Below are 25738 nucleotides of genomic sequence, written 5' to 3' on the forward strand. Positions count from 1 at the left end.
GCATAAAGAGAACAAGGAATGAAAACTTTACATCCAATATGGGGAGAGATAATCTGGCACCTTTAGTTAAAAACAACAGTACACCAAACACCCTATAGTATTTCTAATAAATAAAGGAAAAAAATCAGATATTGTGATATGATAAAATTTTATGTTGCTACTCTTCTCTTCTAAGGTGACCAGGATTTAAACTGTTACAATTTTAGAATTTATGCAGATTTAAATTTAAACCGTGTGCTATCACTGGATTCTAAATGTTAAAGTTTGATATGAAATAAAAACATATTCATAAGTAGCCAAAAAAAAATTACACAATGTACAATGATTGGCAAACAGAGGCCAATTCATACAGATGAAGATACATTTGTTTTAGCTAAAACAATTTTTCTAAGTAAATAAAATTTAGTTATGACAGCATCCTTGTCAGAAAATTTGATTCCTCCTATGAAATTGAGTATAAATAAAAGCAATATAGTTAAGATTCAGGAACTCTGTAATTAACTGTAATTAAATTATTTGGAACTATTACTATAATTTCTGCATTCTTAGTCTTTGTACTAGTAAAATATGCTTCTCCCATTCAGTTATTTAAAAGCATTTTAGTCCTCTCATTATTCTTCATATGACCTTTGGCCTTATTTTCTCTTGAGATTTTACATAATCACTTCTCAAATTCTTAAAAAATAAATCACTGCCTTGTCTATTAATTTTTCTTGATTTTTTGTTTTGTTCATCTCAAAAGTTCTCTTACTTTGACTTTAATATTCTGCTGGGTGAAAACAATTACAAAGATAAGAAACCTGAAGCTTAGAGATCTACAAATGTAGCAGGGACAGCAGTAATACTTAATTACCTAAATATCAATACTTCGTCTGCCTTTCTATATTACTTTAGTGTGAATCTTTCAAAAACCTAGCTTAGTTAGCTGTAAGAGGTATTTATTTTTTACCTTTGACATAGTTGAAGTATGCATTCTTTAGTTAGTCCCCTAGTTTGTGAACCTGCCATAATATAAAACTTCCTCCCATAAAATACAGTAAAATATAACTGAAAATCTTGTGATCCCTGTAGACTGCATATGCACTATGACATATGGAACAACACTGTGTTGAGATGTGGGTTCTAGGTGGCTGGAGAGACTCATTCTATTGGTGTCTTGTTCCATCCAGCTATTTAAATTTGGGTCTTAGTAACAAAGATAAATTATTATATTATGGACATTGAGGGTACCTTCTGAATAGCTGACATTATAAATTTTAAGTTCATGAATGCTAAGGGTCAGCTTTCATATGAAATATAGAACATGAATCTGGCTGAGATATAAAGAAACAGATTTTTCTTCTATCTCCTTCTAGATTCTTTAGGTTGATTAGGCTTATCTCTGCCTTTCACAAAATACAAAAAAGTCAACTATATCACATCTCAGGGAATGTCATGTCAAGACTGATGTTATATGATCAAAAACAAACAAATAAACAAAACAAACTAATAGAGCATACCACATGTAGGAAAAGGAAAAATAAGGAAACTATCCCTTCCCATGAACTCTGTCATAAATGCATAGAAGGCCTTCTGGGAATTTTTGAAAGCCTACTGAATCAGGCTCATCTCTATTAAGACTGCAGTATTTTTAAAAAGGATCTAACGCATGAGTTACGGCAAGAGTGAATGATTGACTTTAAACAAAATACTCTTGGAAACAAAATTAGGGATTATAAATGCAAAAGAAGAAAGGTTTATGGAGTAATTACAAAATATAAAATACTCTGACTTATAGTACATCTACTCATATTCAAGAAGAATTAATGTTATTTTCATATTTGCTAAAGATCAGTGGCAATTATAATCACATTAACATGAAAAACTGTTTACATCATTTCTATGAATTCCCATCTTAAAAAGGCTTATCTATTCTATGTCTACTTCCAATTTTGTAATGTTTGACATAATTCAAACCAGTCTCTCCTAAAAAAGCAATGGCATATAAAAACAGCCCCTAAAACTTCTCTCCAAGCAGATACCCACATGAAATAACTAACAATTTTTATTTATTTGAAGGAATATGGAAGAATTAGGGCTATGATCCTGTGTTTTACAAGTGATAAAAATGCTAATAATAGAAACTGCTTTATTATTTTGCTAATATGTTTGTAAAATTGCCCTTTTTTACTTAAAAGACTTCAATGATTCAGTATTTACGCTATCTTAAATGAGTGCTGCTCATTTAAGCTGCTAAATATAAGGGCAGCAACTATGGATATTTCTGTCTTTTTCCCAATTTAGGGTAATATTCTGATGACATCAAATGGTTTCAATCTACAAAGCTTAAAATTCATTTATAGAAATAATGAATAATAAAGGAATAATAAATTGTATTACTTACCTTTCCGGAAACAATCTTTTCATAAATCTGAATTGGTTGGTCTGCAAAGAATGGGGGGTAGCCAGCTGCCATTTCATAGATTAACACTCCTAATGCCCACCAATCCACTGCCTTATTGTAGCCCTAAGATAAACCAACACCAAATGTCAATTATTACTTAATTCACTCAGAGGAGAATGAAGTCATAAATTATTTCAAAGTGATCTTCAAGCATATGAAAATTCTTAAAAAGCAGTTGCTGAGTAGTAATTCAGGATAAAATAAAAAATAAACAAAATGTATCAGGTCAGATTTGAATTAAACAAAGGGGAAAATTTCCAGATACTGAAATTGGATATTAGGAAATATTATTAAATCTTCTTCCTAAAATCATTAAGAATATTAAAGACAATAAAAAATGCCCTGTTTAATTGGGATAATTTAGTTGTTGCTCAACAGTAGGAAGAGAATTGGACCAAATTACCCCTTAAAGCCCAATCTAGTTCCATAATATTATGAATCAGGTTTTCTAGAGAATACTCAGGAAGGTCAAAAGTTTTAAAATGAAAGAGTAGATATTGTACTTCATAATAAACAGTGGAGTTGACTTCAAAATATTCTATATTGTTGGGGTTAAGAGGGTGAATATAGTCGGGATAATCCCATCCACTTCACAGGATCTTATGAAAGCTAAAAGTTTAATATGGAACATAATAAATGTAAATATTTAAGTATACTTTATTCATCTAGTGTTTTGTTTCTCATCTCTAAAAGGTATACAAGAAAGATAACTAATTCATGGGATTTTGTGGGGACTACATCAAATGAAAGGAAATGATGTGTATAAAGAGTGTGTTGCAAACCAAATGTACAATTCTAAGGTTTCTTATTTTATTTTTCATGTTAAGCCTACTAAAATTAATATTTAGAAGTATTGATAAGAAAATAAATAAGAATAAAATATTAACATGTTTATATAAAGTTTGCTATCAGCCATAATCAGTGTCAACTGGCACAAAAGATTATGAAAAAAAACAAAACAACTTGATCATGGAGAGAAATGAGCTGAGTTCTTGCCAGATCTTTTGGTCTGCCATCAGATACAGCCTTTAATTACCTTCGCCACTCCCCCTAGTACAACCTTTTTTCAAAATTTTAGCTTATAAACTATTTAATTTTCAAATTACTGGCTAAAATATAATAATATAGAGATTTTTTCTTTTTATTTCCTGCTTCTGTATGTTTTTAAAATGAGAGAGACTAGTAAAATAGTAATAGCACTTTGTTTGCTAATAGAAATGGCATCAACTTTGCTTTAATTCTTTAAATTCAATTCATTAATAATGTAATTACCATGTTTTTTTGCTATAATGAAAGCATGTAACGTTGAAACAGATCCTTTTACCAAACTGATTTCTATGTTTTGGATTGTGTACTAATGTTCATAATAAGAATTCCAGATGCTTTCTAAAACAAATCAGTAAGAAAAACTAAATTATAATAGAAAAATGGGCAAAGGACATGAACTAATAATTCATACACACAAAGAAATACCAAATGGCTATTAAGCATTAAAACAATCTAATAATCAGACATAAGACTTAAAATAATTAGATATCATTTACTGTCTATCAAATTAGCAATGGTTTTTAAAACAAGAATACCCAATGCTGGAGAAAGTGTGGTGAAACAGGTACTCTCAAACACTGCTGAGAAGTGCAAAATTGCTACAATCTTTTTGGACAGTGCTTTGGCAACATGTATTGAAAGCCTTAAAAATGTTCATACTCTCTGACCCTGTAATTCCACTTCTAGGAATCTATCCTAAAAAAATAATTTAAAATATAGAAAAAGCTTTATGTACAAAGATGTTTATCACAGTGATCTACAATCGAAAAAAATGAAATAACCTAAATACTCAACAATAGAAGAATGGCAAAATACAATATGGTACATTTTCAAATAAGCCATTAGAATTATATTTGCATGCTTATTATCATTCAAGTGAAAAAGCTGAATACAAAACTGTACATTCACTATAACATGCATAGAAAAATATATTAAAATGTTTTTTTAAAAAGGCTACCTCTGGATGGTGAGATTATAGGTTTTTTGATTCTTTGTATTTTTCTACATTTTCCAAATTTCATACAATGAATAGCTATTTCTTTTACCACATATATATATATACACACATACAGTTTTTAAAGTTTTGGTCCCTACTATGTTATCATTATTTGTTAAATGTATTTAAAGAAGAAATATGTTAATGATATTTAGATTATAAAAGAGTAAAAGTTATAAATGATATAAATTATGTAAGATAATGAGAGGAACGCTGAAAGAATTATTTTATTCTAATACTCCTGTAGGTTAGCCAAATTTCAATGATTCAGGGGGTAGTTATTCAATGTGTAAATATCAAAGCATCTGTGTTATCCCTTTCTCTTTCCTGGCTCCTGTGCCCAGTTATTATCAGTCGCTCCTTTCTGGTTTTCTCCACCAAGGGATGGCAGTAGAAAGGAAAACGAAAGTTAAATCATCCTTTGTGATATGATTAAAAATTTCTCTCACCACATTTTGCACTGTTTAGAAAAGCAGAACTGTATTCAATAAGACTATAACTATTCAATTGCTATAATATTTCTATTTTTAAACTAAAATTTTAAAAAATAATTCACATACATTTTTTTTCATTTAAGTGGTAAAGTTGAAACAAAGGAAGAATTTCAACTAGTACATGTCGTCTTTAGTTTGCCTCTTGGTGTAACCCAGAGCAAGGGCCTTCTTGCCCTCCTGTATTGGGAATAATTACGAATAGGCTATGCTTTTGGCTTCAAAACATGGGTCTAGAGGTCAGATTTATTCATACTAATTCTCTCAGATTCAGAGTTAAAATCACCAGTTAATGGGATTACTGGTAGACTCTAAATAATTACTTTTTAGTAATTATGAACAAATAGATTTAAATTCATATTTAGATTAAACATGTAAAATTAGATCAATAAACTTTTTTTTTTATAAAAGTCCACAGTGATGCATGCCTTATATTTCTACTTCTTACATAACTACATTATAAATATACCTTGCTGAGAATTATTTCTGGAGCCAAATATTCTGGAGTGCCACATAATGTCCAAGTTCTGCCTTTAACTCTTTTGGCAAACCCAAAGTCTGTGACCTATAAAAGACAAAAAAACTTGTAAACATTTATTATTTCATAATAAATGTACTACTGTACCTAAGTTGAAAGTTAAAAATCAGAGTTAAAATTAACACCATGAAAAAAATTAAGTCAATGTAATTGACACTAATCCAAGAAGGCACTGTTTAGTGAATAAAGGTTAAAGCAACCCATGCTGGAGAACCTTTCCCTGACACAGACAACGAAACAAATGAACCAAAAAAAAAATAGTTTTAATAAAAATGAAGCAGTGCTAGGAGTGTTCCTTAAGTCCAGCATTGTCCTCTGCCCTTAATTACATCCTCAGAAGTGCAAAAGCATCACTGGGAGAATCTTAATAACTGCGTAAAAAGGAATGCTCTCATTCTATTGATAGTACAAATGGAAAGAAAACACTACCACCAGTCCTTTATTGGTAGCTGGGCCTCCTTTCGTAGCTGCACTGTAGTGTTAAAAAGCATGGACTCTTGGCACAGGCTGACGGGGTTCAATTATGACTCTACGTGTGTGACCTTGCTGTTCCTTAGTTTCATTAATTTTAAAATGAGGATAACAGTAGTATTTACATTTCATAGTGTTATCAGAATTAAAAGAGGTGATACATGTAAAAACACTTAGAATAATGCCTGGCACTAAGTGAGTACTCACAAATTTAGCTATTATTTCTTTACGCAGGAGCCCGAAATCAGTTTACAACTATAGACTAAGGGAGATAGAAACAGGTTCCATCTTTGATGGAACTTTTGGTTCTGTAATAGCAACAGAACTGTGAGCTCAATTTAAACTGTTAGGAAGAATTGTCTCCCTCAAAGAAAAAAAAAGAATCCAATATTGGTAGTTGTGGTTAAATACATATAACTTCTTACCTAGTATTTCTGAAATACATTATATATAATGTGTTCAAGTCATACCTGGATATAACCTTGATGGTCAATTAAGAGATTTTCAGGTTTTAGATCTCTGTAGATGAGGTCTAGTGAATGGAGGTACTCGAATGTTAGCACTATCTGAGCTGCATAGAACCGTGCATGGGGTTCACTACAAAGAAACAAAACACTGATTTCAGTAAAATGGGTTAACATATAGTAATTAGTAGATTATACAAAAAAAAAAATAACATGAGGTAGAGGCATTTTGGGAGCAAAAAAATTTTTTTTTCTTTTAAACATATGTAAAGAAACATGTTAGTTTCCAAATATTTACTAAATCTATAAATCATCTTCAAATAATGCTTTGATATACTTAGTGGGCAGCATATGTTGAAGAAAACTTAACTCTCAGATTGTCATTGTAATTTAAATTATTATTGGCCATGTTAGAAGACATTGAGAATGACTGAAAAGCACCAGTTAGATTATCTGTCAGGGCAATTGCTATTAATGATAGGCTTCATCTCATCTACCTTTCTCATAAATTTCAAGTACTTAAAGAATTTCTGCATTAATCTGCAGATTTATGCCATTTTACCCAGGCTGTTACTATTACAAAAGTGACATATGCTCATTATAGAAAAAAAGCCATAAAATATTAATGAAGAATAAAGATACCAATAATCCCATTCAGAAACCAGATTCAATCCTGGTATCTAGATTTCCAAATCTTCTACTATGCCTATTTATACAGATACCTGAACATAGGTATAATCTGTATATTTAGGTAAATACACACAGTTCTGGATACACAGATTAGATTAACTGATAGATTATGGTAATTTTGATGCCACATTCTGGGTATTACTCCAAAAGGATGTACTGTTTTCTAGTTTGAGTTTCTATTTCATCTTGTTGTGTATACACTGAATTCTTCTAATCTTTCTGATATATTGCAATGACTTTCAGATTTGTGTCCTCAATGAACAACCTTAACTATGAATAGAATTTCCCTCAAGATGGTTGGCATGAGTTTGATCTGGTAGCACCAAAAATAGGAATTCTAAAAAGAGATTGTATATGCTACTCCTTTTGCTTGTCACTCACTATATTTCCAAGGTCCTAGCCTGATACACACCAAGTGCTCAGAAAATATTTGTTAAATGAATGAATATGTGAAGAAAAACACTTTTGTGGCAATATTTTATAATATCCCTCCAGTTCCAGCCCTATCATGACACTGTTACAAGGTATACCATATGTCCTATGACAAGGAATGAGAATACTGTAAAGGGAGATTAAAAGAATCATCCAGGTCATTGAAATATTTATCCCTAATTTTGGAAACGTTTGACCTGGGAAGTCCCCTCTCATTTTCTTCATACACCCGTTAATATAAGATGCATTTATCATCTTTTTTTTTTTTTTTTACGGTACGCGGGCCTACTCACCGCTGTGGCCCCTCCCACTGCGGAGCACAGGCTCCGGACGCGCAGGCTCAGCAGCCATGGCTCACGGGCCCAGCCGCTCCGTGGCATGTGGGATCTTCCCAGACCGGGGCACGAACCCGTGTCGCCTGCATCGGCAGGCGGACTCTCAACCACTGCGCCACCAGGGAAGCCCGGCATTTATCATCTTATCATCATAAACATAAGATGCACTCAGCATTTTATGTTTATCTCCACACTGGTGTTTGATTGGAGGTACACAAACATTACATAGATCTTTAATCAAACTGTTGAAAGGTCAGAGCAAAATATTCTATAAGGAACATTTAATGTTGTAGCAGCTTTAAGTCTAGACAGTTACTATTTAAGTAGAGAATCGTAATGACTCCATTGATTCTGATTAGAACCATGCTCAACAATAACTCAGTCTTCCTGTTGCCTCAAAGTTTCTAAGGTGGGAGTTAGCAACCTTTCAAGTATATAAATAGTATGTGTGAAAGGTTAGAAACGACAACGTCTGTGTGTGAATTATGTCAATCAACTTGCTTTCCTCTTAGTATCAAGTTAAGTATTAAAGAAATAAGAGTGTGGGGAGTTGCAAAGAAAAGAAATAATCACAGAAAATGGATAAAATATTTTTTGAAGACAGGTTAAGGTGTGGTAATTCAGTGTAAAACTCTAAATTATCATAGAGCAATATGAGAATTCTGGACCTGCCTGGACAAGGAGTGTAGGAGAGGACAACAGGAAGTTAAAAAAAAATCATTAAAGAGAAGTTACTCTGTATCAGCAGAGTGCCTGACATATATTAGGTGTTCTGTACATATTAGGTCAATAAATGAATTTTGGTTTAGGCCTCAGGTAACTAAAACAACTCTCATTCTGGCCCATTACTGAATATGATCTCATGGTAATCCAAGTCTACCATCATGTTTTCATGAACTGAATTACCATCTACAGTCTTGTTTGAATTCATACTGATGTTTTAATTAATGTCAATATACAGTATACTGAACAAAGCTGGACCTGCTCTTGGTTTCAGCTTCATTCTAATAGTGATTTTAAATGAACAGTAGTAGCTTACAAACTTACACACAGGTAAAGTTAACAAAATGTATAAACTCTTTTAATAACTGTGTGACCTTATTAGTAATAACCTAATGACAAGGTACAAACTCCTTTTAAATTACATATATATGTTTAAAACTCAACATGGCAACAACGTTAAGGAGAATAAATCTGTGCAAAACAAACTTTCATAATTTTATCACTATGATATCAATGATTATCTTTTCTATATATTTCTTTCTTATCTTCATCCTTACACAAACCTCTTCCCCAGAGATGTATTATTAATATTTATTCAGTAAACACTGGTCTAAATTCAATAAATTTTTGCAATATCTGGATAGTCTTCAAATAATGGACCCTCATGATACCTACCAATGCTAGAATATTTATACTGCTATCATGGTGCTTTTATTTAATTTTTAAAACTCAGTATGATGTGGCCTCTTATTAATGTTTCCATGTAACTCTTCATATAGCTAAAATATTACTAAATTAAATGAAATAAATTTTTAACATTGACAATAACTTAAAAGTTTGGTTTAAAACAAACACACAGCATATAAAGATTTGAGGAGTGTAAAGTGTTAGTTACCTGAACCTTCCAATTCTTCTTAGATGTGAAAACATTTCACCACCAGGGACATATTCCATAACCATGTATAAATTAGAATTATCCTATGAACAAATAAAAAGGATAACTAAATCAAAATTATGAAACATTATTTTGCACGAAAATATTTTAAGATAACACCATGTTCAATTAGAAAAAGACAAATTAAAAAATCTGATACATTACTAACATTGGGAAATAGAGAATAAATGGAAAAGGCCCTAACTTTTCTACACTGGGGCACTTATTTTTTCCCCCCTGGTACTCTTGCCACAGATTAGTCTGGGATTTTTGCTGTTCCTGCTCTTGCAGGGAACACTTAACTCTTGAACACTTAAACACTGTGGCAATGACGTAATGCTATAGTGTAAGCAAAAGTTAAAAAACAATTTGAAAAAGTTAGTAAGAATATTTACATTTTATGTACTAAATTAGGTCAGAGAGATTAACGATTTTTAACATCATCCTAAATACACAGATCTTCATTTGATTTAAAGAATAAAGGAGGAAAAAGGAAAAAGGCTAAAATGTTCCATATTAATCAATTGGTAGAGAGATGCCAAGTATCATTCCAAAAAGCTGAAAAGCTGCCAACTTAAAGAATAAACCTTGTGCAACTTTATGAGGTGCTTGAGCAGAGGGCCAAAGATTGTTCTGCTTCAAATAAATGAAAAGGCTAGAGCACAGATTACTAAGTAAAAGATGACAGTGAGATTGCAGCAGCAAAGGTTCAAGAGAAGAAGGTATGTGGGTGTATTCATTAGTATGAGTGTAAGATTTGCTTAATAAGATGTCACTATGAATTTTGATAAATTAAAATACTTGATTTTATAATACCATTTCATGAAAAATTACACATTAACCAAGTTAATTACACATTAACTTTAACAATTTCCTCAATAAGAATCAAAACCTTTTCAAATGTCACCTAAGTTTTTAAGCACAATAGGACTTAATTACATAAAATCTAAATATATTACTTTTTTGTTTATTCATTTTCTCCAGATTTATCATATAGATTAGAATCCTATTATAACTTTGTAATTTAAAAACTATGAAGTTGAAAATATCTCATTTAGATAGAAGTAAAATTTACCTTAAAAGAATACTCCAGTCGAACAAGAAAAGGAAAATTCACTGCCTGTAATATTCTTTTCTCATTCAAAGTATGCTCTATTTGCTTCAGTTTAACAACCTGTAATTGACAAAAAAAAAGATATATTTATGAATTTGAACAAACTTTAAAAGTTGTTATAATTTTAAAAGAAAAAAAAGTTTTCCATATCATGATGAACTTGGATAAACAAAATTGCTAGCTTAGATAAGGATAATAATAATAACTACCAACTAGGCTTATCAGACTCAAATGAAAAACCTAACAGAGGTTTAAAACTTGGTCTTCGGAAGGTTAACTATAATTTTCAGTAAAGAAGCAAGAGCTAAGAAAAAAGGGACTCATAATAAATTACTTAAAAAATTAATATGTGAAAATACTTAGGTCCTAATGACTTATAGTCCACTAAAAGAGCTGGCACAAATTACTGTAATAAGTAGGTACTGATTTTAAATCTTGAGAAGATAAGCAAGAAAATTAAAGATTGAGGAAAAGTCAATAACTAAAAAACAGGAGGTAAAAATGAACAATCTGTTAATTTCATAATACCTGAATAAATACAAGAACATTTGCAGAGCCACAAAATATTGACAAAAATGACTATGTCTTTATAACAAATAAGGTCATATAGGATTAATCAAGCTTCCACTGGATTGTCTTATCAATCAGGTACATAGTAGGGAAAGAAACTTATCTTGACTTCATGAAGACTGTGATTCTATTCCACATGTGATTCTATTCTGAATTTAAGAAAAACAGGGTTTCATATATGTGTAAATCATTAGGAAGTGCCATTTTTTCTTGACAGAGGCTTATTGTCAGTGTGGGGTAGTCACAGAACTCGAGAAGTTGAACATGAATAAGAAAGGTTATCAAAGATACCATCCATTATTAGGATATAAAATTATAGTATAAAAATAATGCTGAGTAAAGAATAATTGACTAGGAGTCAGAAGACCTGTGTTCTCTAGACCTTCTATTCAACCAGTGTGCGACACTGGAGATGTTATTTCAACTTGTCAGACCTCAGCTGCTTTTTTTTTTACCTGAAAACATGAAGTGAATGAATCACTATTGTCCACATTCTAACTGGTTACAGAACCAATTAGTTCATACTTATCACAATAACTTATATAACATTAGCTGGAGAATTATTGTTGCTTTGTGTTTACTTTTTATTAATAGACTGTTTTTTTTTAAGCAGTTTCAGGTTCACAGCAGAACTGAACACAAAGTACAGAGATTTCCCATATACCCCCTGCCTCCACCCATGCACAGTCTCCTCCATTATCGACATTCTTCACCAGAGTGCACATTTGTTACAATTAATGAACCTACAGTGACCCATCAATATCACCCATTAATTTCATTAGGGTTCACTCTTGGTGTTGTACATTCTATGGGTTTGGACAAATGTGTAATGACATGAACCCACCATTATAATATACAGAGTAGTTTCACTATCCTAAAAATCCTCTGTGTCCCACTTATTCAACCCTCCCTTCCCATCAAAACCAGGCAACCACTAGTATTTTTACTGTCTCCATTGTTCTGCTTTTTCCAGAATGTTCCATAGGTGGAATCATATAGTATTTATTTAGCCTTTTCAGATTGGCTTCTTTCACTTAGTTTATGCGTTTAGTTTCCTCCATGTCTTTTCATGGCTTGATAGCTCATCTTTCTTTTTTTTTAGCATTGAATAACATTCCATTGTTTGGATATACCAGTGTTTACTTTTATGTATTACAATATACACTGGGTTTTTAGTTAGGCATAGACAATGTGTTACCTTGTGAAATAAGTAATGAAAACTGTAACAGAGAGGCTTTCTGCATTATAGCCTTAAGCCAAATGTATGTGTATGTTGGGGGACATAACAATTAAAATGAATCTAAGACATATGAGCTGGCAAAGCAAATAATGTTGGTTAATTTTTAAATTAATTTTTAAAATTAACTAATTAAATTTTAATTTACTTTTAAATATGCATATCTACTACATGTAAGGCACAACAAGTGCAACAGAGATAAGGACAAGTGAGTATCTCCCTTCATGCTCCATAAAATTTACTTGAAAGTATGATGCATAAATATGAGAACAGCAATTTATGAATAACTGCCAAATGAGAGTTATGATGTTATAACTGTTCAGAAGAGAAAATGTTTACATTAGGCCTAGTACATAATCTTTCTGAGTCCAAGATTCTTTATTTATAAAATGCTGATGATAATTATAATACCTACTTTGAAAGTGACTGTGTAGCACAATACATGTCAAGTGATTAACACAGTGCTTTACACAAAGTAAAAGCTCAATAAATGTCAATTGTTATTTTAATCTATTAAAAAAGGTGAGAGCTCAGCTGGGTCTTAAAGATGGATAGATATCAAAGGTTAGAAAAACATAGAGGGGTAGTACAGTCAGGGTTAATATCCAGAACCATTACCTGAAGGGGGAAAATATAGAAAGATAAGTCTTCTATACTTAGATAAATAGTACTAGAGATGTAATGTACAACATGATAAATATAATTAACACTGCTGTATGTTACATATGAAAGCTGCTGAGAGTAAATCCTAAGAGTTCTCATCACAAGGAAAAAAATGTTTTTCTTTTTCTTTTATTTTGCTTCTATCAGAAGATGGATATTCACTAAACTTATTATGGTGATCATTTCATGATGTTATTATATAAATCAAATCATTACTAATACAGGCTATATGTCAATTATATATCATTAAAACTGGAAAGAAAAAAAAAGGTAAGTCTGATTGCTAATTCCATTTGGTAATAGCTTAGGACAGTGCTTCTCAAAATTTGGTAATGAAGTATGCCAGAATGGCAGAGAAAATTAACAAGTACCCCTGGGAAAATAGTCCATGTTTTATTTTCAAAATTCAAATAAAATTTATATTTACGTTAATTTAAATACATATATTTAAAAGCACTTCTAAATAATTACTTATCAGCTGACTTTTTTTTAGCCAAACACTTGAGAAGATATTAATATAGAAGATAGGCCATGTATCATCGCATATTACCCTGCACCACCCAGCAGAGCACCAAATACTCCTGTGAGTCAAGTTTCAATCAGAGAAGTAGAGAATAGAGGACATGTAGGAAAAGTGTCAAATAAGCCTATAGTGGAGTCTGGAAGAAAATTATAAAGTGCTTGAAAGTAGGCTGCAGAGCTCTGGCTTCATTTAATAAACATCAGGAAGCTTTCTGACTAAGTGAAATGATATGATATGGTAAGAAAACTTCACTGGCAACGAGGAGGGTGAATTAGTATAGGGGGAAAAGTGTGGGGTTGTGAAAATTAATTAAGATGCTATTGTGAAAGCCCAGTTAACGTTAGTGAGAGACCAAACTATGTGGTGGTAGAAAGAATCTTAGGGATAACAAATACATTTCAAAGGAAAAATTAAACAAGGAGTGGAGGCATAGAAATCAGGCAAAGCTTGTGCAAATTCCTAGTTCATCTTACTAGCTGTTTGACTTTGGAAAAATTACTTAAATAGGTTATAGGCTTAAAAGGGAAATTAATGTCACACAAAGTTGTTGGGAAGATTCACTGATACAATAATATAAAGTACCTAGCAATGCTAGACATATAGTAAGGAATAAAGAAATGAGATTTCCTTGATTTCTGCACTGATTTTCTTCCCCATGCTCCATACACTATAAGATAGAAGCCAAAAAGAGTTAATTGAAAGATTTATGACAAAAAAGGTTATTATGGAGTGTTATTTTATTACTTATCTTTAGCAAATTACAGTAAATAAACTTGAAAAAAATTCAGAACATAAACACTTTGTCCTAATTATGAATAGATCCAGAACATTGCCGCAGTAGAAATGACTTCAAATGGCAGCTATTCTTCTGGAAAATGCTCTTTCACCAATATTTAATCACTGAGTTAATCTTCTCAGTAACTTATCTTACCTCTCACTATCTTACCAAAAAAGAAATTTGAAACTTCCCTAAATACTTTAAAGCATAAAAATGGTATCTTTTGTAATCCTTTTAATATTTTATGACTAGAGTACATTCTGTTAACATCTTAACAAAAAATATAAGGGACTATACAGATAATAACATTTTAATAATAGGTTTAATAAAAAACATATAAATTTGATATAGTATCATGTCATCTGCCAACAGTGACAGTTGTACTTCTTCCTTTCCAATTTGGATTCTTTTTCTTTTTCTTGTCCGTTTGCTGTGGCTAGGACTTCCAATACCATGTTGCATAATAGTGGACAGAGTGGGTATCTTTATCTCATTCCTGATCTTAGAGGAAATGCTTTCAGTTTACCAGGGAGTATAAGTGTTAGCTGTAGGCTTGTCATTTGGCCTTTATTATGTTGAGGTATTGTTCCCTCTATACCTACTTTGTTGAAAGTTTTTGTCATAAATGGATGTTCATGTCAAAAGCTTTTTTTTTTTTCAGTACGCGGGCCTCTCACGGTTGTGGCCTCTCCCGTTGCGGAGCACAAGCTCCGGACGCGCAGGCTCAGCGGCCATGGCTCACTGGCCTAGCCGCTCTGTGGCATGTGGGATCTTCCCAGACCGGGGCACAAACCCGCGTCCCCTGCATCGGCAGGCGGACTCTCAACCACTGCGCCACCTGGGAAGCCCTCAAAAGCTTTTTTTGTCAAAAACTTTTTCTACATCTATTGAGATGATCATATGATTTTTGTTCTTCAATCTGTTAATGTGGTATATCACATTGATTGACTTGTGGATTCTGAACCATCCTTGCACTCAGGGATAAATCCCACTTGATCGTGGTGTATGATCTTTTTAATATATTGAATTTGGTTTTCTAATATTTTGTTGAGGATTTTTGCGTCTGTGTTCATCAGTGATATTGGCCTATAGTTTTCTTTTTTTATGGTGTCTTTTTTCGGTTTTGGTATCAGGGTGATGCTGGCCTCATTCAATAAGGTCACAAGCATTCCTTTCTCTGAAATTTTTTGGAATATTTTGAGAAGGACAGATGTAAACTCTTCTTCAAGTTTTTGGTAGAATTCACCCATGAAGTCATTTTGTCCTGAACTTTTGTTGTTGGGAGGTTTTTTTTTTTTTTAATTACTGATTCAATTTCATTACTGGTAGTTGGTCTGTTCATATTTTCTATTTCTTCCTGATTCAGTCTTGAGAGAGTGTACTCTTCTAGTAATTTATCCATTTCTTCTAGTTTGTCCAATTAGTTGGCATGTAATTGTTCGTAGTAATCTCTTATGATCCTTTGTATTTCTGTGGTGTCAGTTGTAACTTCTTCTTTTTCATTTCTGATTTTATTTATTTGGACCCTTTCTCCTTTTTATTTGATAAGTCTGGTTAAAGGTTCTTATCTTTTAAAGAACCAGCTCTTAGTTTCATTTATCTTTTCTATTGTTTTTTTCAGTCTCTCTTTCATTTATTTCTGCTCTGATCTTTATGGTTTCTTTTCTTCTACTAATTTTGGGTTTTGTTTATTCTTCTTTTTCTAGTTCTTTTAGGTGTAAGATTAGGCTGTTTATTTGAGATTTTTCTTGTTTCCTGAGGGAGGCTTGTATCACTATAAACTTCCCTCTTAGAGATGCTTCTACTGTGTCCCACAGATTTTGGATCATTGCATTTCATTTTCATTTGTCTCCAGGTATTTTCTGATTTCCACTTTAATTTCTTCAGTGACCCAATGGTTGCTCAGTAGCACTATGTTTAGCTTCCATGTGTTTGTGTTTCTTGTACTTTTTTTTTGTTGTTGATTTCTAGTCTCATATAATTGTAGTTGGAAAAGATGCTTGATATGATTTCAATATTCTTAAATTTATTAAGACTTGTTTTGTAGCCTAGCATTGATCTACCCTGGAGAATTTCCATGTGTGCTTGAAAAAGAATGTGTATTCTGATGCTTTGGGATGGAATTTTCTATATATAGCTATTAAACCCATCTAGTATAATGTGTCACTTAAGGGCAGTGTTTCTTTATTGATTTTCTATCTCGATCTGTCCATTGATGTAAGTGGAATATTAAAGTCCCCTACTATTAATATGTTACTATCAATTTCTCCCTTTATGTTTGTTAATATTTGCTATATGTATTTAGCTGCTCCTATGGTGGGTGCATATATATTTATAATTATTATTACTTCTTCTGGCATTGACCCAATTATCATTATGTAATGTCCTTCATGTCTCGTTATGGTCTTTGTTTTAAAGTCTATTTTGTCTGATATAAATATTGCTACCACAACTTTCTTTTCATTTTCATTTGCATGGAATACCTTTTTCCATCCCCTCACTTTCAGTCTGTGTGTGTCTTTAGATGTGAAGTGAGTCTCTTGTAGGCAACATATATATGGGTCTTGTTTTTTATTCATTCAGCCACTCTATCTTTTGACTACAGCATTTAGTCCATTTACATTTAAAGTAATTATTGGTAGATATGTACTTATTGTCATTTTGGTAACTGTTTTCAGGTGGGTATTTTTGGTAGTTTTTTTGGTTTCTTTCTTCTTCTTTTGCTCTCTTCCCTTGTGATCTGATGTCTATCTTTACTGTTATGTTTGGATTCCTTTCTCTTTTTTTGTGTGTGTATCTATTATAGATTTTTGGTTTGTGGATACCAGGAGGTTTATATATAACAACCTATACATATATGTGGTTATTTAAGTTGATAATCTCTTAAGTTTGAATGCATTCTAATGGCTCTGCATTCTTACCTCCCCCCTGCATTTTTTAGATGCCACAAAAAAGCCTATTATAATAAATGAATTCAGTAAGGTTTCGGGACACAAAATTCATGTATAGAAATCTTTTGTGTTTTAATACACTAACAACAAACTATCAGAGAGAGAAATTAAAACAATCCCACTTACAACTGCATCAAAAACAATAAAACACTTAGAAATAAATCTAACCAAGGAGGTAAAAACCTGTACTCAAAAAACTAAAACACATTGATGAAATAAATTAAAAATGACACAAACAAATGGAATGATACACTGAGCTCATGGATTGGAAGACTTAAGATTATTAAAATGGCCATACTACTCACGGCAATCTGCAGATTCAATGCAATCTCTATCAAAATACCAACGGCATTTTTCACAGAACTAGAACAAATAATTCTAGAATTTATATGTAAACAAGACCCTGAATAGGCAAAACAATCTTGAGAAAGAAGAACAAAGCTGCAGGTATCATGCCTGCTGATTTCAAAGTATACTACAAAGCTACAATAATCAAAACAGTATGAAACTAGTATAAAAACAGACACATAGACCAATGAAACAGAATATAAAGCCCAGAAATAAACCCATACTTATATGGTCAATTAATCTACAACAAACAAGGCAAGAATATACAATGGAGAAAAGATAGTCTCTTTGATAAACGGTGCTGGAAAAATTGAACAGCTATATGCAAAAGAATCAAACTGGGTTATTTTCTCACACCATATACAAACATAAACTCAAAATGGATTAAAGACTTAAATGTAAGATCTGAAACTATAAAATTCTTAGAAGAAAACATAGGCAGTATGCTCTTTGACACCTGTCTTAACAATGTTTTTTTGGATATGTCTCCTCAAGCAAGGGAAACAAAAGTAAACAAATGGGACTACCTTAAACTAAAATACTTCTGCACAGTGAAGGAAGCTATGAACAAAACAAAAAGGCATCCAACTGAATGGGAGAAAATAACTGCAAACAATGTCTGATAAAGGGTTAATATCCAAGATATTCAAAAAACAACTCATAAGACTCAACATCAAAAAACAATCCTATTGAAAAACGGGCAGAGGACCTGAGTAGACATTTTTCTAAAGATGACACACAGATGGTCAACAGGTACATGAAAAAATACTCAACATCACTTATTATCAGGGAAATGCAAATCAAAACTACAATGAGATATAACCCTACACCTGTTAGAATGGCTATTATAAAAAAGACACAAATAACAAGTGTTGGCAAGGATGTGGAGAAAATGGAACCCTCATGCACTGTTGGTAGGAATGTAAACTGGTACAGTCACTATGGAAAACAGTATGGAGGTTCCTCAAATAATTAAAAGTAGAACTACCATATAATCCAGCAATTCCACTTCTGGGTATTTTTCCAAAGAACATAAAAACACTAATTCAAAAAGATATATGCACCCCTATGTTCACTGCAGTGTTATTTACTATAGCCAAGATATGGAAGCAACCTAAGTGTCCATTAACAGATGGATTGATAAGAAGATGGAATATAAAATGGAATATACTCAGCAATAAAAAAAGGAAATCGTGCCATTTGTGACAACATAGATGTACTTAGAGGTATGAGGGTATTATGCTGAGTAAAATAAGTCAGACAGACAAAGAAAAACACCATATGATTTCTCTTATATGTAGAATCTAAAAAAACAAGTGAACAAACATAACAAAACAGAAACAGACTCATAGATACAGAGAACTCAGAGGGGAGGAGGTGTGGGGTGATGAATGATATAGGTAAGGGAGATTAAGAGATACAAACTTTAAGAGTTTACAGGATAAATTAAGAGTTACAAAATAAATGAATCACAGGTTGAAATACAGTATAGGAAATATAGTCAATAATATTATGATAACTTTGTATAGTGACAGATAGTAACTAGACTGTCATGGTGATCATTTTGTAATGTATAGAAATATCAAATCATTATGTTGTACACCTGTAACTAATATAATATAGTAAGTCTATTATGCTTCAAACAAACAAGCAAGCAAGCAAATTGGAGACATTTTGTTGTTGTGCTAGCAATACAAGTGTGCTGGTCACTTACCCTCCCTAAGATCCAATTACCTCATCTAGATAATTAGGGTAAGGACTACTTGATCTCTAAGAGCTCCATGCTCAGATTGTACAAATCAGAAGTGTAGAGTTCAATGATGAGTTGAAGCTTGGATTAGAGTACACGGGAAGAGGGTACAGAACAAGAACACAGGAAGAGTGGATAGTCCAGCGATTGAGATTAGCAATCTTTAAAGAGCAGACAGAAGGAAAAAATAGAACAAAACAGGAAAAGGAACGTGAAAAAGAAGAGCCCAGAGAGGAAATACTATAATTAGGAGCATGGGGTTCCAGAAGTCCAGGGACAAGACAGTTTCAAGGGAGTATCACTACAGTCATAGGCTCTAAAAAAGTCACATAAGATGAGCAAAAAGAGTCCACTGGACTTGGTGATTAAGTCACTGGATTGGTGATCCATGGTAGTGCCATTTCAGTAGAGTAGCAAGAAGCAGGAGATAAACAAGGAGGCAGCTAAATTGTTGTGGGTTGAAGAATTAAAAGGAAGTGAGTTAGCGGTTAGTGATTAAACTATTTTTTCAAGAAGCATGGTTAGAAAAGATAAAGTGAAAGAGGGCAGTAGACAAAGATGCACAAATGTGTGTATGGGTGTATTTAATTTTAGAGAGACTTAATCCATTACTACTTTTCATATTAGGGGTTAGTTTTGGTTTTTGTTTTAAAATAGAGGTTGGGCTTCCCTGGTGGTGCAGTGGTTGAGAGTCCGCCTGCCGATGCAGAGGACACAGGTTCGTGCCCCGGTTCGGGAAGATCCCACATGCCGCAGAGTGGCTGGGCCTGTGGGCCATGGCCGCTGAGCCTGCACTCCGCAACGGGAGAGGCCACAACAGTGAGAGCCCCACGTACCGGAAAAAAAAAAAAAAAAAAAATAGAGGTTGGACTGAAACCTCAGACCAGTCTAATGCTGTGTTGTCCAATATGGTAGCCACTAGTCACATGTGGTTATTTAACACTCAAAATATGGCTAATTTGAATGGAGATATACTGTAAGTGTAAAATAAAACATCAGATTTTGACAACTTGGTATGAAAAAAAGAATATGAAACATCTCAGTAATTTTTATATTAATTACATGTGGCAGTGATAGTATTTTAGATACCTTGGGCTAAATAAAGATCTATTAATTAAGAATAATTTTAACTATTTCTTTTTACTTTTTAAAAAATGTAGCTACTAAAAAACTCAAAATGACGTATGTGCCTCACATTATATTTCTATTGGATAGCACTAGTTTACCCACCATCTGTAACCCTGATTACTCGTTCAGTACTGTTTCCTCCACATTTTCCTATCTGTATCCCAGCAAGCCAAAATGTCATTCTTGAGTACATAATATCTGTAAGATAACAAATCAAGATTCGCCATTTTTCTTTTACTTTCCCTCAATAGTCATTACTAGGAAAACAGAAGCTTAATATTTAAAGCATGAATAATTCAGATACCTTGATTCATTAGATAACACTAATATATGATAAATACTTAAAATTCATTTTTAAATTAGTTAATTTCTTTTAGCTATAACTGACATGTAACATTATTAGTTTGAGGTGTATAATATAATGATTTGATATTTGTTACAGTATGCAGGTTTTCAAATTATTCCCTGCTTTAACTTACATTTTAAATTAAACAGCTCAATCATGTTAAACAACAGGGCTTCAACTGTCAATTAAAATAAGTCATAAAATAAATCACTAAATTTCTGTTACCTCAATCTAAGGATCAAGTAATTGGTCCCTGCATTTTTCCACAAGGCAGAATATAATAGAGATGCCTGTTCTTTACATATAGAATTCAATATTTTGTTAGCAAACATATATATACCTATTATGTATAAATAATTATTGAAATAATAATGTACCCCCCTACACTCAAACTATTAATTGTATGTGTCATATAGTCACAATAAAGAGGAATGCAAATTAAACACAACAATAAAATTATCTGAAGGTGTCAATGGTAAGTTATTCTATTGCATGTGTTTAATAATCTAGCAGATAAAATTTACTCTTCAGGTAAATAACAATGAATACACCAGTATCATCTTTTTAGATTTCACATATAAGCAATATTACATGATATTTGTCTTTCTCTGTCTGACTGCTTTACTTAGCATGATAATCCCTAGGTCCATCCATGTTGCTGCAAAAGGCATTATTTCATTTTTTTAATGGCTGAGTAATATTCCATTGTGTATATATACACACATCTTCTTTATCCACTTATCTGTTGATGGACATTTAGGTTGCTTCCATGTCTTGGCTACTGTAAATTGTGCTGTTATAATCATTAGGGTGCATGTACCTTTTCAAATTATGGTTTTCTCCAGCTATATGCCCAGGAGGGGGATTGCAGGATCCTGTGGTAGCTCTATTTTTGGTCTTTTAAGGAACCTCCATACTGTTCTCCATATTGGCTGTACAAATTTACATTCTTACCAGCAATGTAGGAGGGTTCCTTTTTCTCTACACCCTCTCCAGCATTTATTACTTGTAGACTTTTTGATCATGGTCATTCTGACCAGTGTGAGGTGATACTCATTGTAGTTTTGATTTGCATTGCTCTAATAATTAGCAATATTAAGCATCTTTTCACGTGCCTGTTGGCCACTGGTATGTCTTCTTTGGAGGAATGTCTATTTACATCTTCTACCCATTTTTTGATTAGGCTGTTTGTTTTCTTGATATTGAGCTGTAATAAGCTGTTTGTATATTTTGGAAATTAATCCCTTGTCAGTTGTATCATTTTCAAATATTTTCTACCACTCTGTAGTAGGTTGTCTTTTCATTTTGTTTATGGTTTCCTTTGCTATGCAAAAGCTTTTAAGTTTAATTAGATCCCATTTGTTTATTTTTGTTTTTATTTCTATTACTCTAGGAGATGGGGCCAAAAAATATTGCTGCAATTTATGTTAAAGAGAATTCTGCCTAGAGATTACCATACTAAGTGAAGTAGGCAAGACAAAGACAAATATCCTATGATATCACTTATATGTGGAATCTAAACAAATGATACAAATGAATTTATTTACAAAACAGAAATAGACTCACAGACATAGAAAGCAAACTATGGTTACCAAAAGGGAAGGTGGGGGAGGAGGGATAAATGGGGAGTTTGGGATTAAAATATACACACCACTATATATACAATAGGTAACCAACAAGAACCTGTATAGCACAAAGAACTATACTCAATATCTTGTAATAACCTATAATGGAAAAGAATCTAATAAAGAATATATATGTATATAACTGAATCACTTTGCTGTATACCTCAAGCTAACACAACATTGTAAATCAACTATATTTCAATTTAAAATTTAAAAAATTTTTTAAATTCCAAAAAAAAAAAACCCCAAACCAATGCATACACTAACCTTCTGCTTATCTAAGATCTTCATTGCATAATACTGTTCAGTGGCTTTATGTTTCACCAACATGACTCTTCCAAATGAACCTGTTCCAAGGGTTTTTTTCCTTTCAAAATCTTCCAGCCCAGCATTATTCTACATATACATGAAAAAATAAACTTTAAAATTAGAAATTTTCATAAGACTATGAAAACTATAATAGATTTAATGATATGCTATCAGAATAGGTAATTTATAACTATCCATTTAAAAACAATACAAAGAGACTACTGAAATTGCAGATTATTGGTTCTATTTTTCCCTTTGAATAAGAAAGGATCTAATATTTGAGAAGAGACTTACATCGCAAAACAAAGCATAATAGTAATGTGAGGAAGTAAGATCGTCAGTTGAAATATGAAAGGTCATATTCTAATATGAATTCATAGTATTGGACTTCTAATAAATTAGCTCCATATTTTAATAATTACAAACTGACCAGAAGTATGCAATCATGGAAGCCACACAGTCTTAGTGCACTTACAAGTAATTATAATGAATAGATAAGCTGAGGATCAGAGTCCTTTCACTAGAGTTACCTCTGAAGAAACACTGTCTTACTTCATTTCTATCCTTATATGAACTAGATAATAACAGCATGAGAGATACTAATGGTTTTCTCTCTCTGATGTGACAACAACCCAGTATTACCTAAAAAAGTAACAATAAGGTAAAAAGAGTTCCTCACTCCCACAAAGATAACCAAAAGTCAGAGTCCCAGAAGAATAATCACTGTCTTTCTCCTTGAAAGATGCTTTGTTACAAGCAAACATCTTTGGCTTTGACTATAGCATAGAAGCAAAGAATTGGAGGCATCAATCTATTGAATTTGTTGCTGCCACAACAAAATGAAAATTACTAGGAACAAATTATGTGCTAAGTGGCACCAAATAGTAATTGCAAACCCACTTGTTTAATAGGTTTTCATTATAAACATCTTCATGAAAATCTTGGAAAAAATATTTCCAAGGGCCATTCTGTATAGCATTAAGCTTTAGAAAAATGTGATGCAATATGGTTCTTTTATAAGTGAGGAATTTGGATTGCTACTGGAATTCACTGTAGTTGGACTTAATCTTTTGCAAATCAACCTTGCCTTTGGAGACACATCATAGCTTCTTACTGAATCATTAAGGAGAAAGCAAGTAACTCTAAGTTTTTATTTATAAAACTTGTTTTCATTCTTATTTCTAATAATTTTAAATTGCCATGAGATTCTGTATGGATACAGAAAGAAAAAGTCCTTATAATTCTGACTGAATTAATTATTTAATTTTATGGATTAATATTTAATTTTTGGTTTTATCAACAACAATGGATTGAAATGTTTAATAAAGTTCCCAACTAAATAATGAAAATAAACATCATTAATAGACAACAAAACATCTCTTTCTGCTAGTCACTGCTTTTCATACGAATATGCTATCTTCCTCATAAATTATATAGCTCATGCTCTAAATCTTGGTAATGATGGCATCTTCATAAAATGTAACATTTTATTTAGAATTAAATATTTTTTAGTGAAAAAATATTTCAAAAGGATTTTTATGCTAGGAAAAGTTTTCAAAATTTCACCTACTATTATAGGTCATTAATTATTTATAAAAATAAATTGAAATAGAGTTTTTGGCAAGTGTAGATGGCTCTTTTTATATATAATTTTTAGATCTTAGTTAAGATCTAAAGTACTTAAATTATATAGAACTTAACTCATCAAAACATTTATGAAAGGATCCTAGTGTACTTGGTATGTTGTCAGTAGCCAAGTATTTGTGATTAAGAATTTGAAACTGCACAATATGGTCCCTAATTGTCATAATTAATAAAAATAATAAATATGCTATCGAAGGCATAAATCAAAATTACTAAATATTAGAAAATATCAAGAGTTTGTAGCAACTTGGAATTAGTATCAAAATGTATAATCAGGTATTATATCAGAAATTAGTTCCTTCTCCAATTTAGGTATACATAAAATTATTAATAAATCAAAACATAATATTATGGCAAAATTCTCACGTTCAGCTTATATTTATTAATGCTATTTGAAAATTAAACTTTCTGAAGTAGTAAATTATTTAGGTGAGAATCATGATTTTACTTAAAGCAAGATTTTTAAATCACAGAAAATTTTAAATGTTCCTTACCGGAGCAGGATTTTCCCATTTTTTTAAAAAGTCTTCTTTGGCTTTGGCTAGAAACTCTTTCACTGAAAATATATTAGAAAAAAAAAAAAACACCAAATTTTGACTTCTAAGAATATTTATACTACATACATAAATACATTACACATAAATATACTTGCTTAAAAAACACAGACTTAAGTCAACTATGGTTGCCACGAAACATGTATTCACAACCATGATATACTAGAGAGCTATTTAGTTTCTCTAAAGAAGAAGCAAACAGTTTCTCCAATTTCTAAGAATATCTAATACTGTTCTCTGTGGAGGTCACTTTGATAATTTCAAATTTAATAATATAAATACTGTTCCTGAAAACATACCTGAAAGTAATGAAAAAAGTTAGAAATCAATATAGGACAAAATACTTATTGTAAATAAATAAGCCAGCAGATATTAACAGAGTAAACATAAGAAGTAAAAAATCTGGAGAATGTGAATTTGTTGATTTGTGGAGTTTCAAAACTAACTGACTTTGATAAGGGGCTGTTTTCAGGTATAAGGATTTATATTATTAGATTTGTATCCTCTCTACTAAAGGTAAAGAGAAAGGGAAAAACTACAGACTAACACAAAGAACAGCCACAAAGACTTAAAAATAAAACAGAACAAACCACAACCAAAAAACCCAAACAGCTTAAAGCTCTCATTCTAAAT

General features: G+C 31.9%; 1 protein-coding gene across 6 annotated transcripts in view; it reads right to left on the bottom strand.

Moving 5' to 3' along the window:
• Positions 1–25738, bottom strand: part of PRKACB (protein kinase cAMP-activated catalytic subunit beta) — a 143134-nt gene that overhangs the window by 23824 nt on the left and 93572 nt on the right. For 5 of the 6 annotated variants that reach the window (XM_024767850.1, XM_024767849.1, XM_024767853.1 and 2 more), the window contains 7 exons: positions 25046–25107; positions 22866–22994; positions 10641–10739; positions 9527–9609; positions 6458–6584; positions 5448–5543; positions 2384–2506 (listed from right to left, as the gene is read on the bottom strand). In XM_024767850.1, coding sequence (XP_024623618.1) covers positions 2384–2506; positions 5448–5543; positions 6458–6584; positions 9527–9609; positions 10641–10739; positions 22866–22994; positions 25046–25107 — 719 coding nt within the window. The remainder of the gene's footprint in view (positions 1–2383; positions 2507–5447; positions 5544–6457; positions 6585–9526; positions 9610–10640; positions 10740–22865; positions 22995–25045; positions 25108–25738) is intronic. The other variant, XM_024767854.1, reaches the window with a different exon arrangement.

This window comes from Neophocaena asiaeorientalis, unplaced genomic scaffold (genome assembly GCF_003031525.2).
Source record: "Neophocaena asiaeorientalis asiaeorientalis breed wild unplaced genomic scaffold, Neophocaena_asiaeorientalis_V1.1 scaffold546, whole genome shotgun sequence".
Lineage (NCBI taxonomy): Eukaryota > Metazoa > Chordata > Mammalia > Artiodactyla > Phocoenidae > Neophocaena > Neophocaena asiaeorientalis.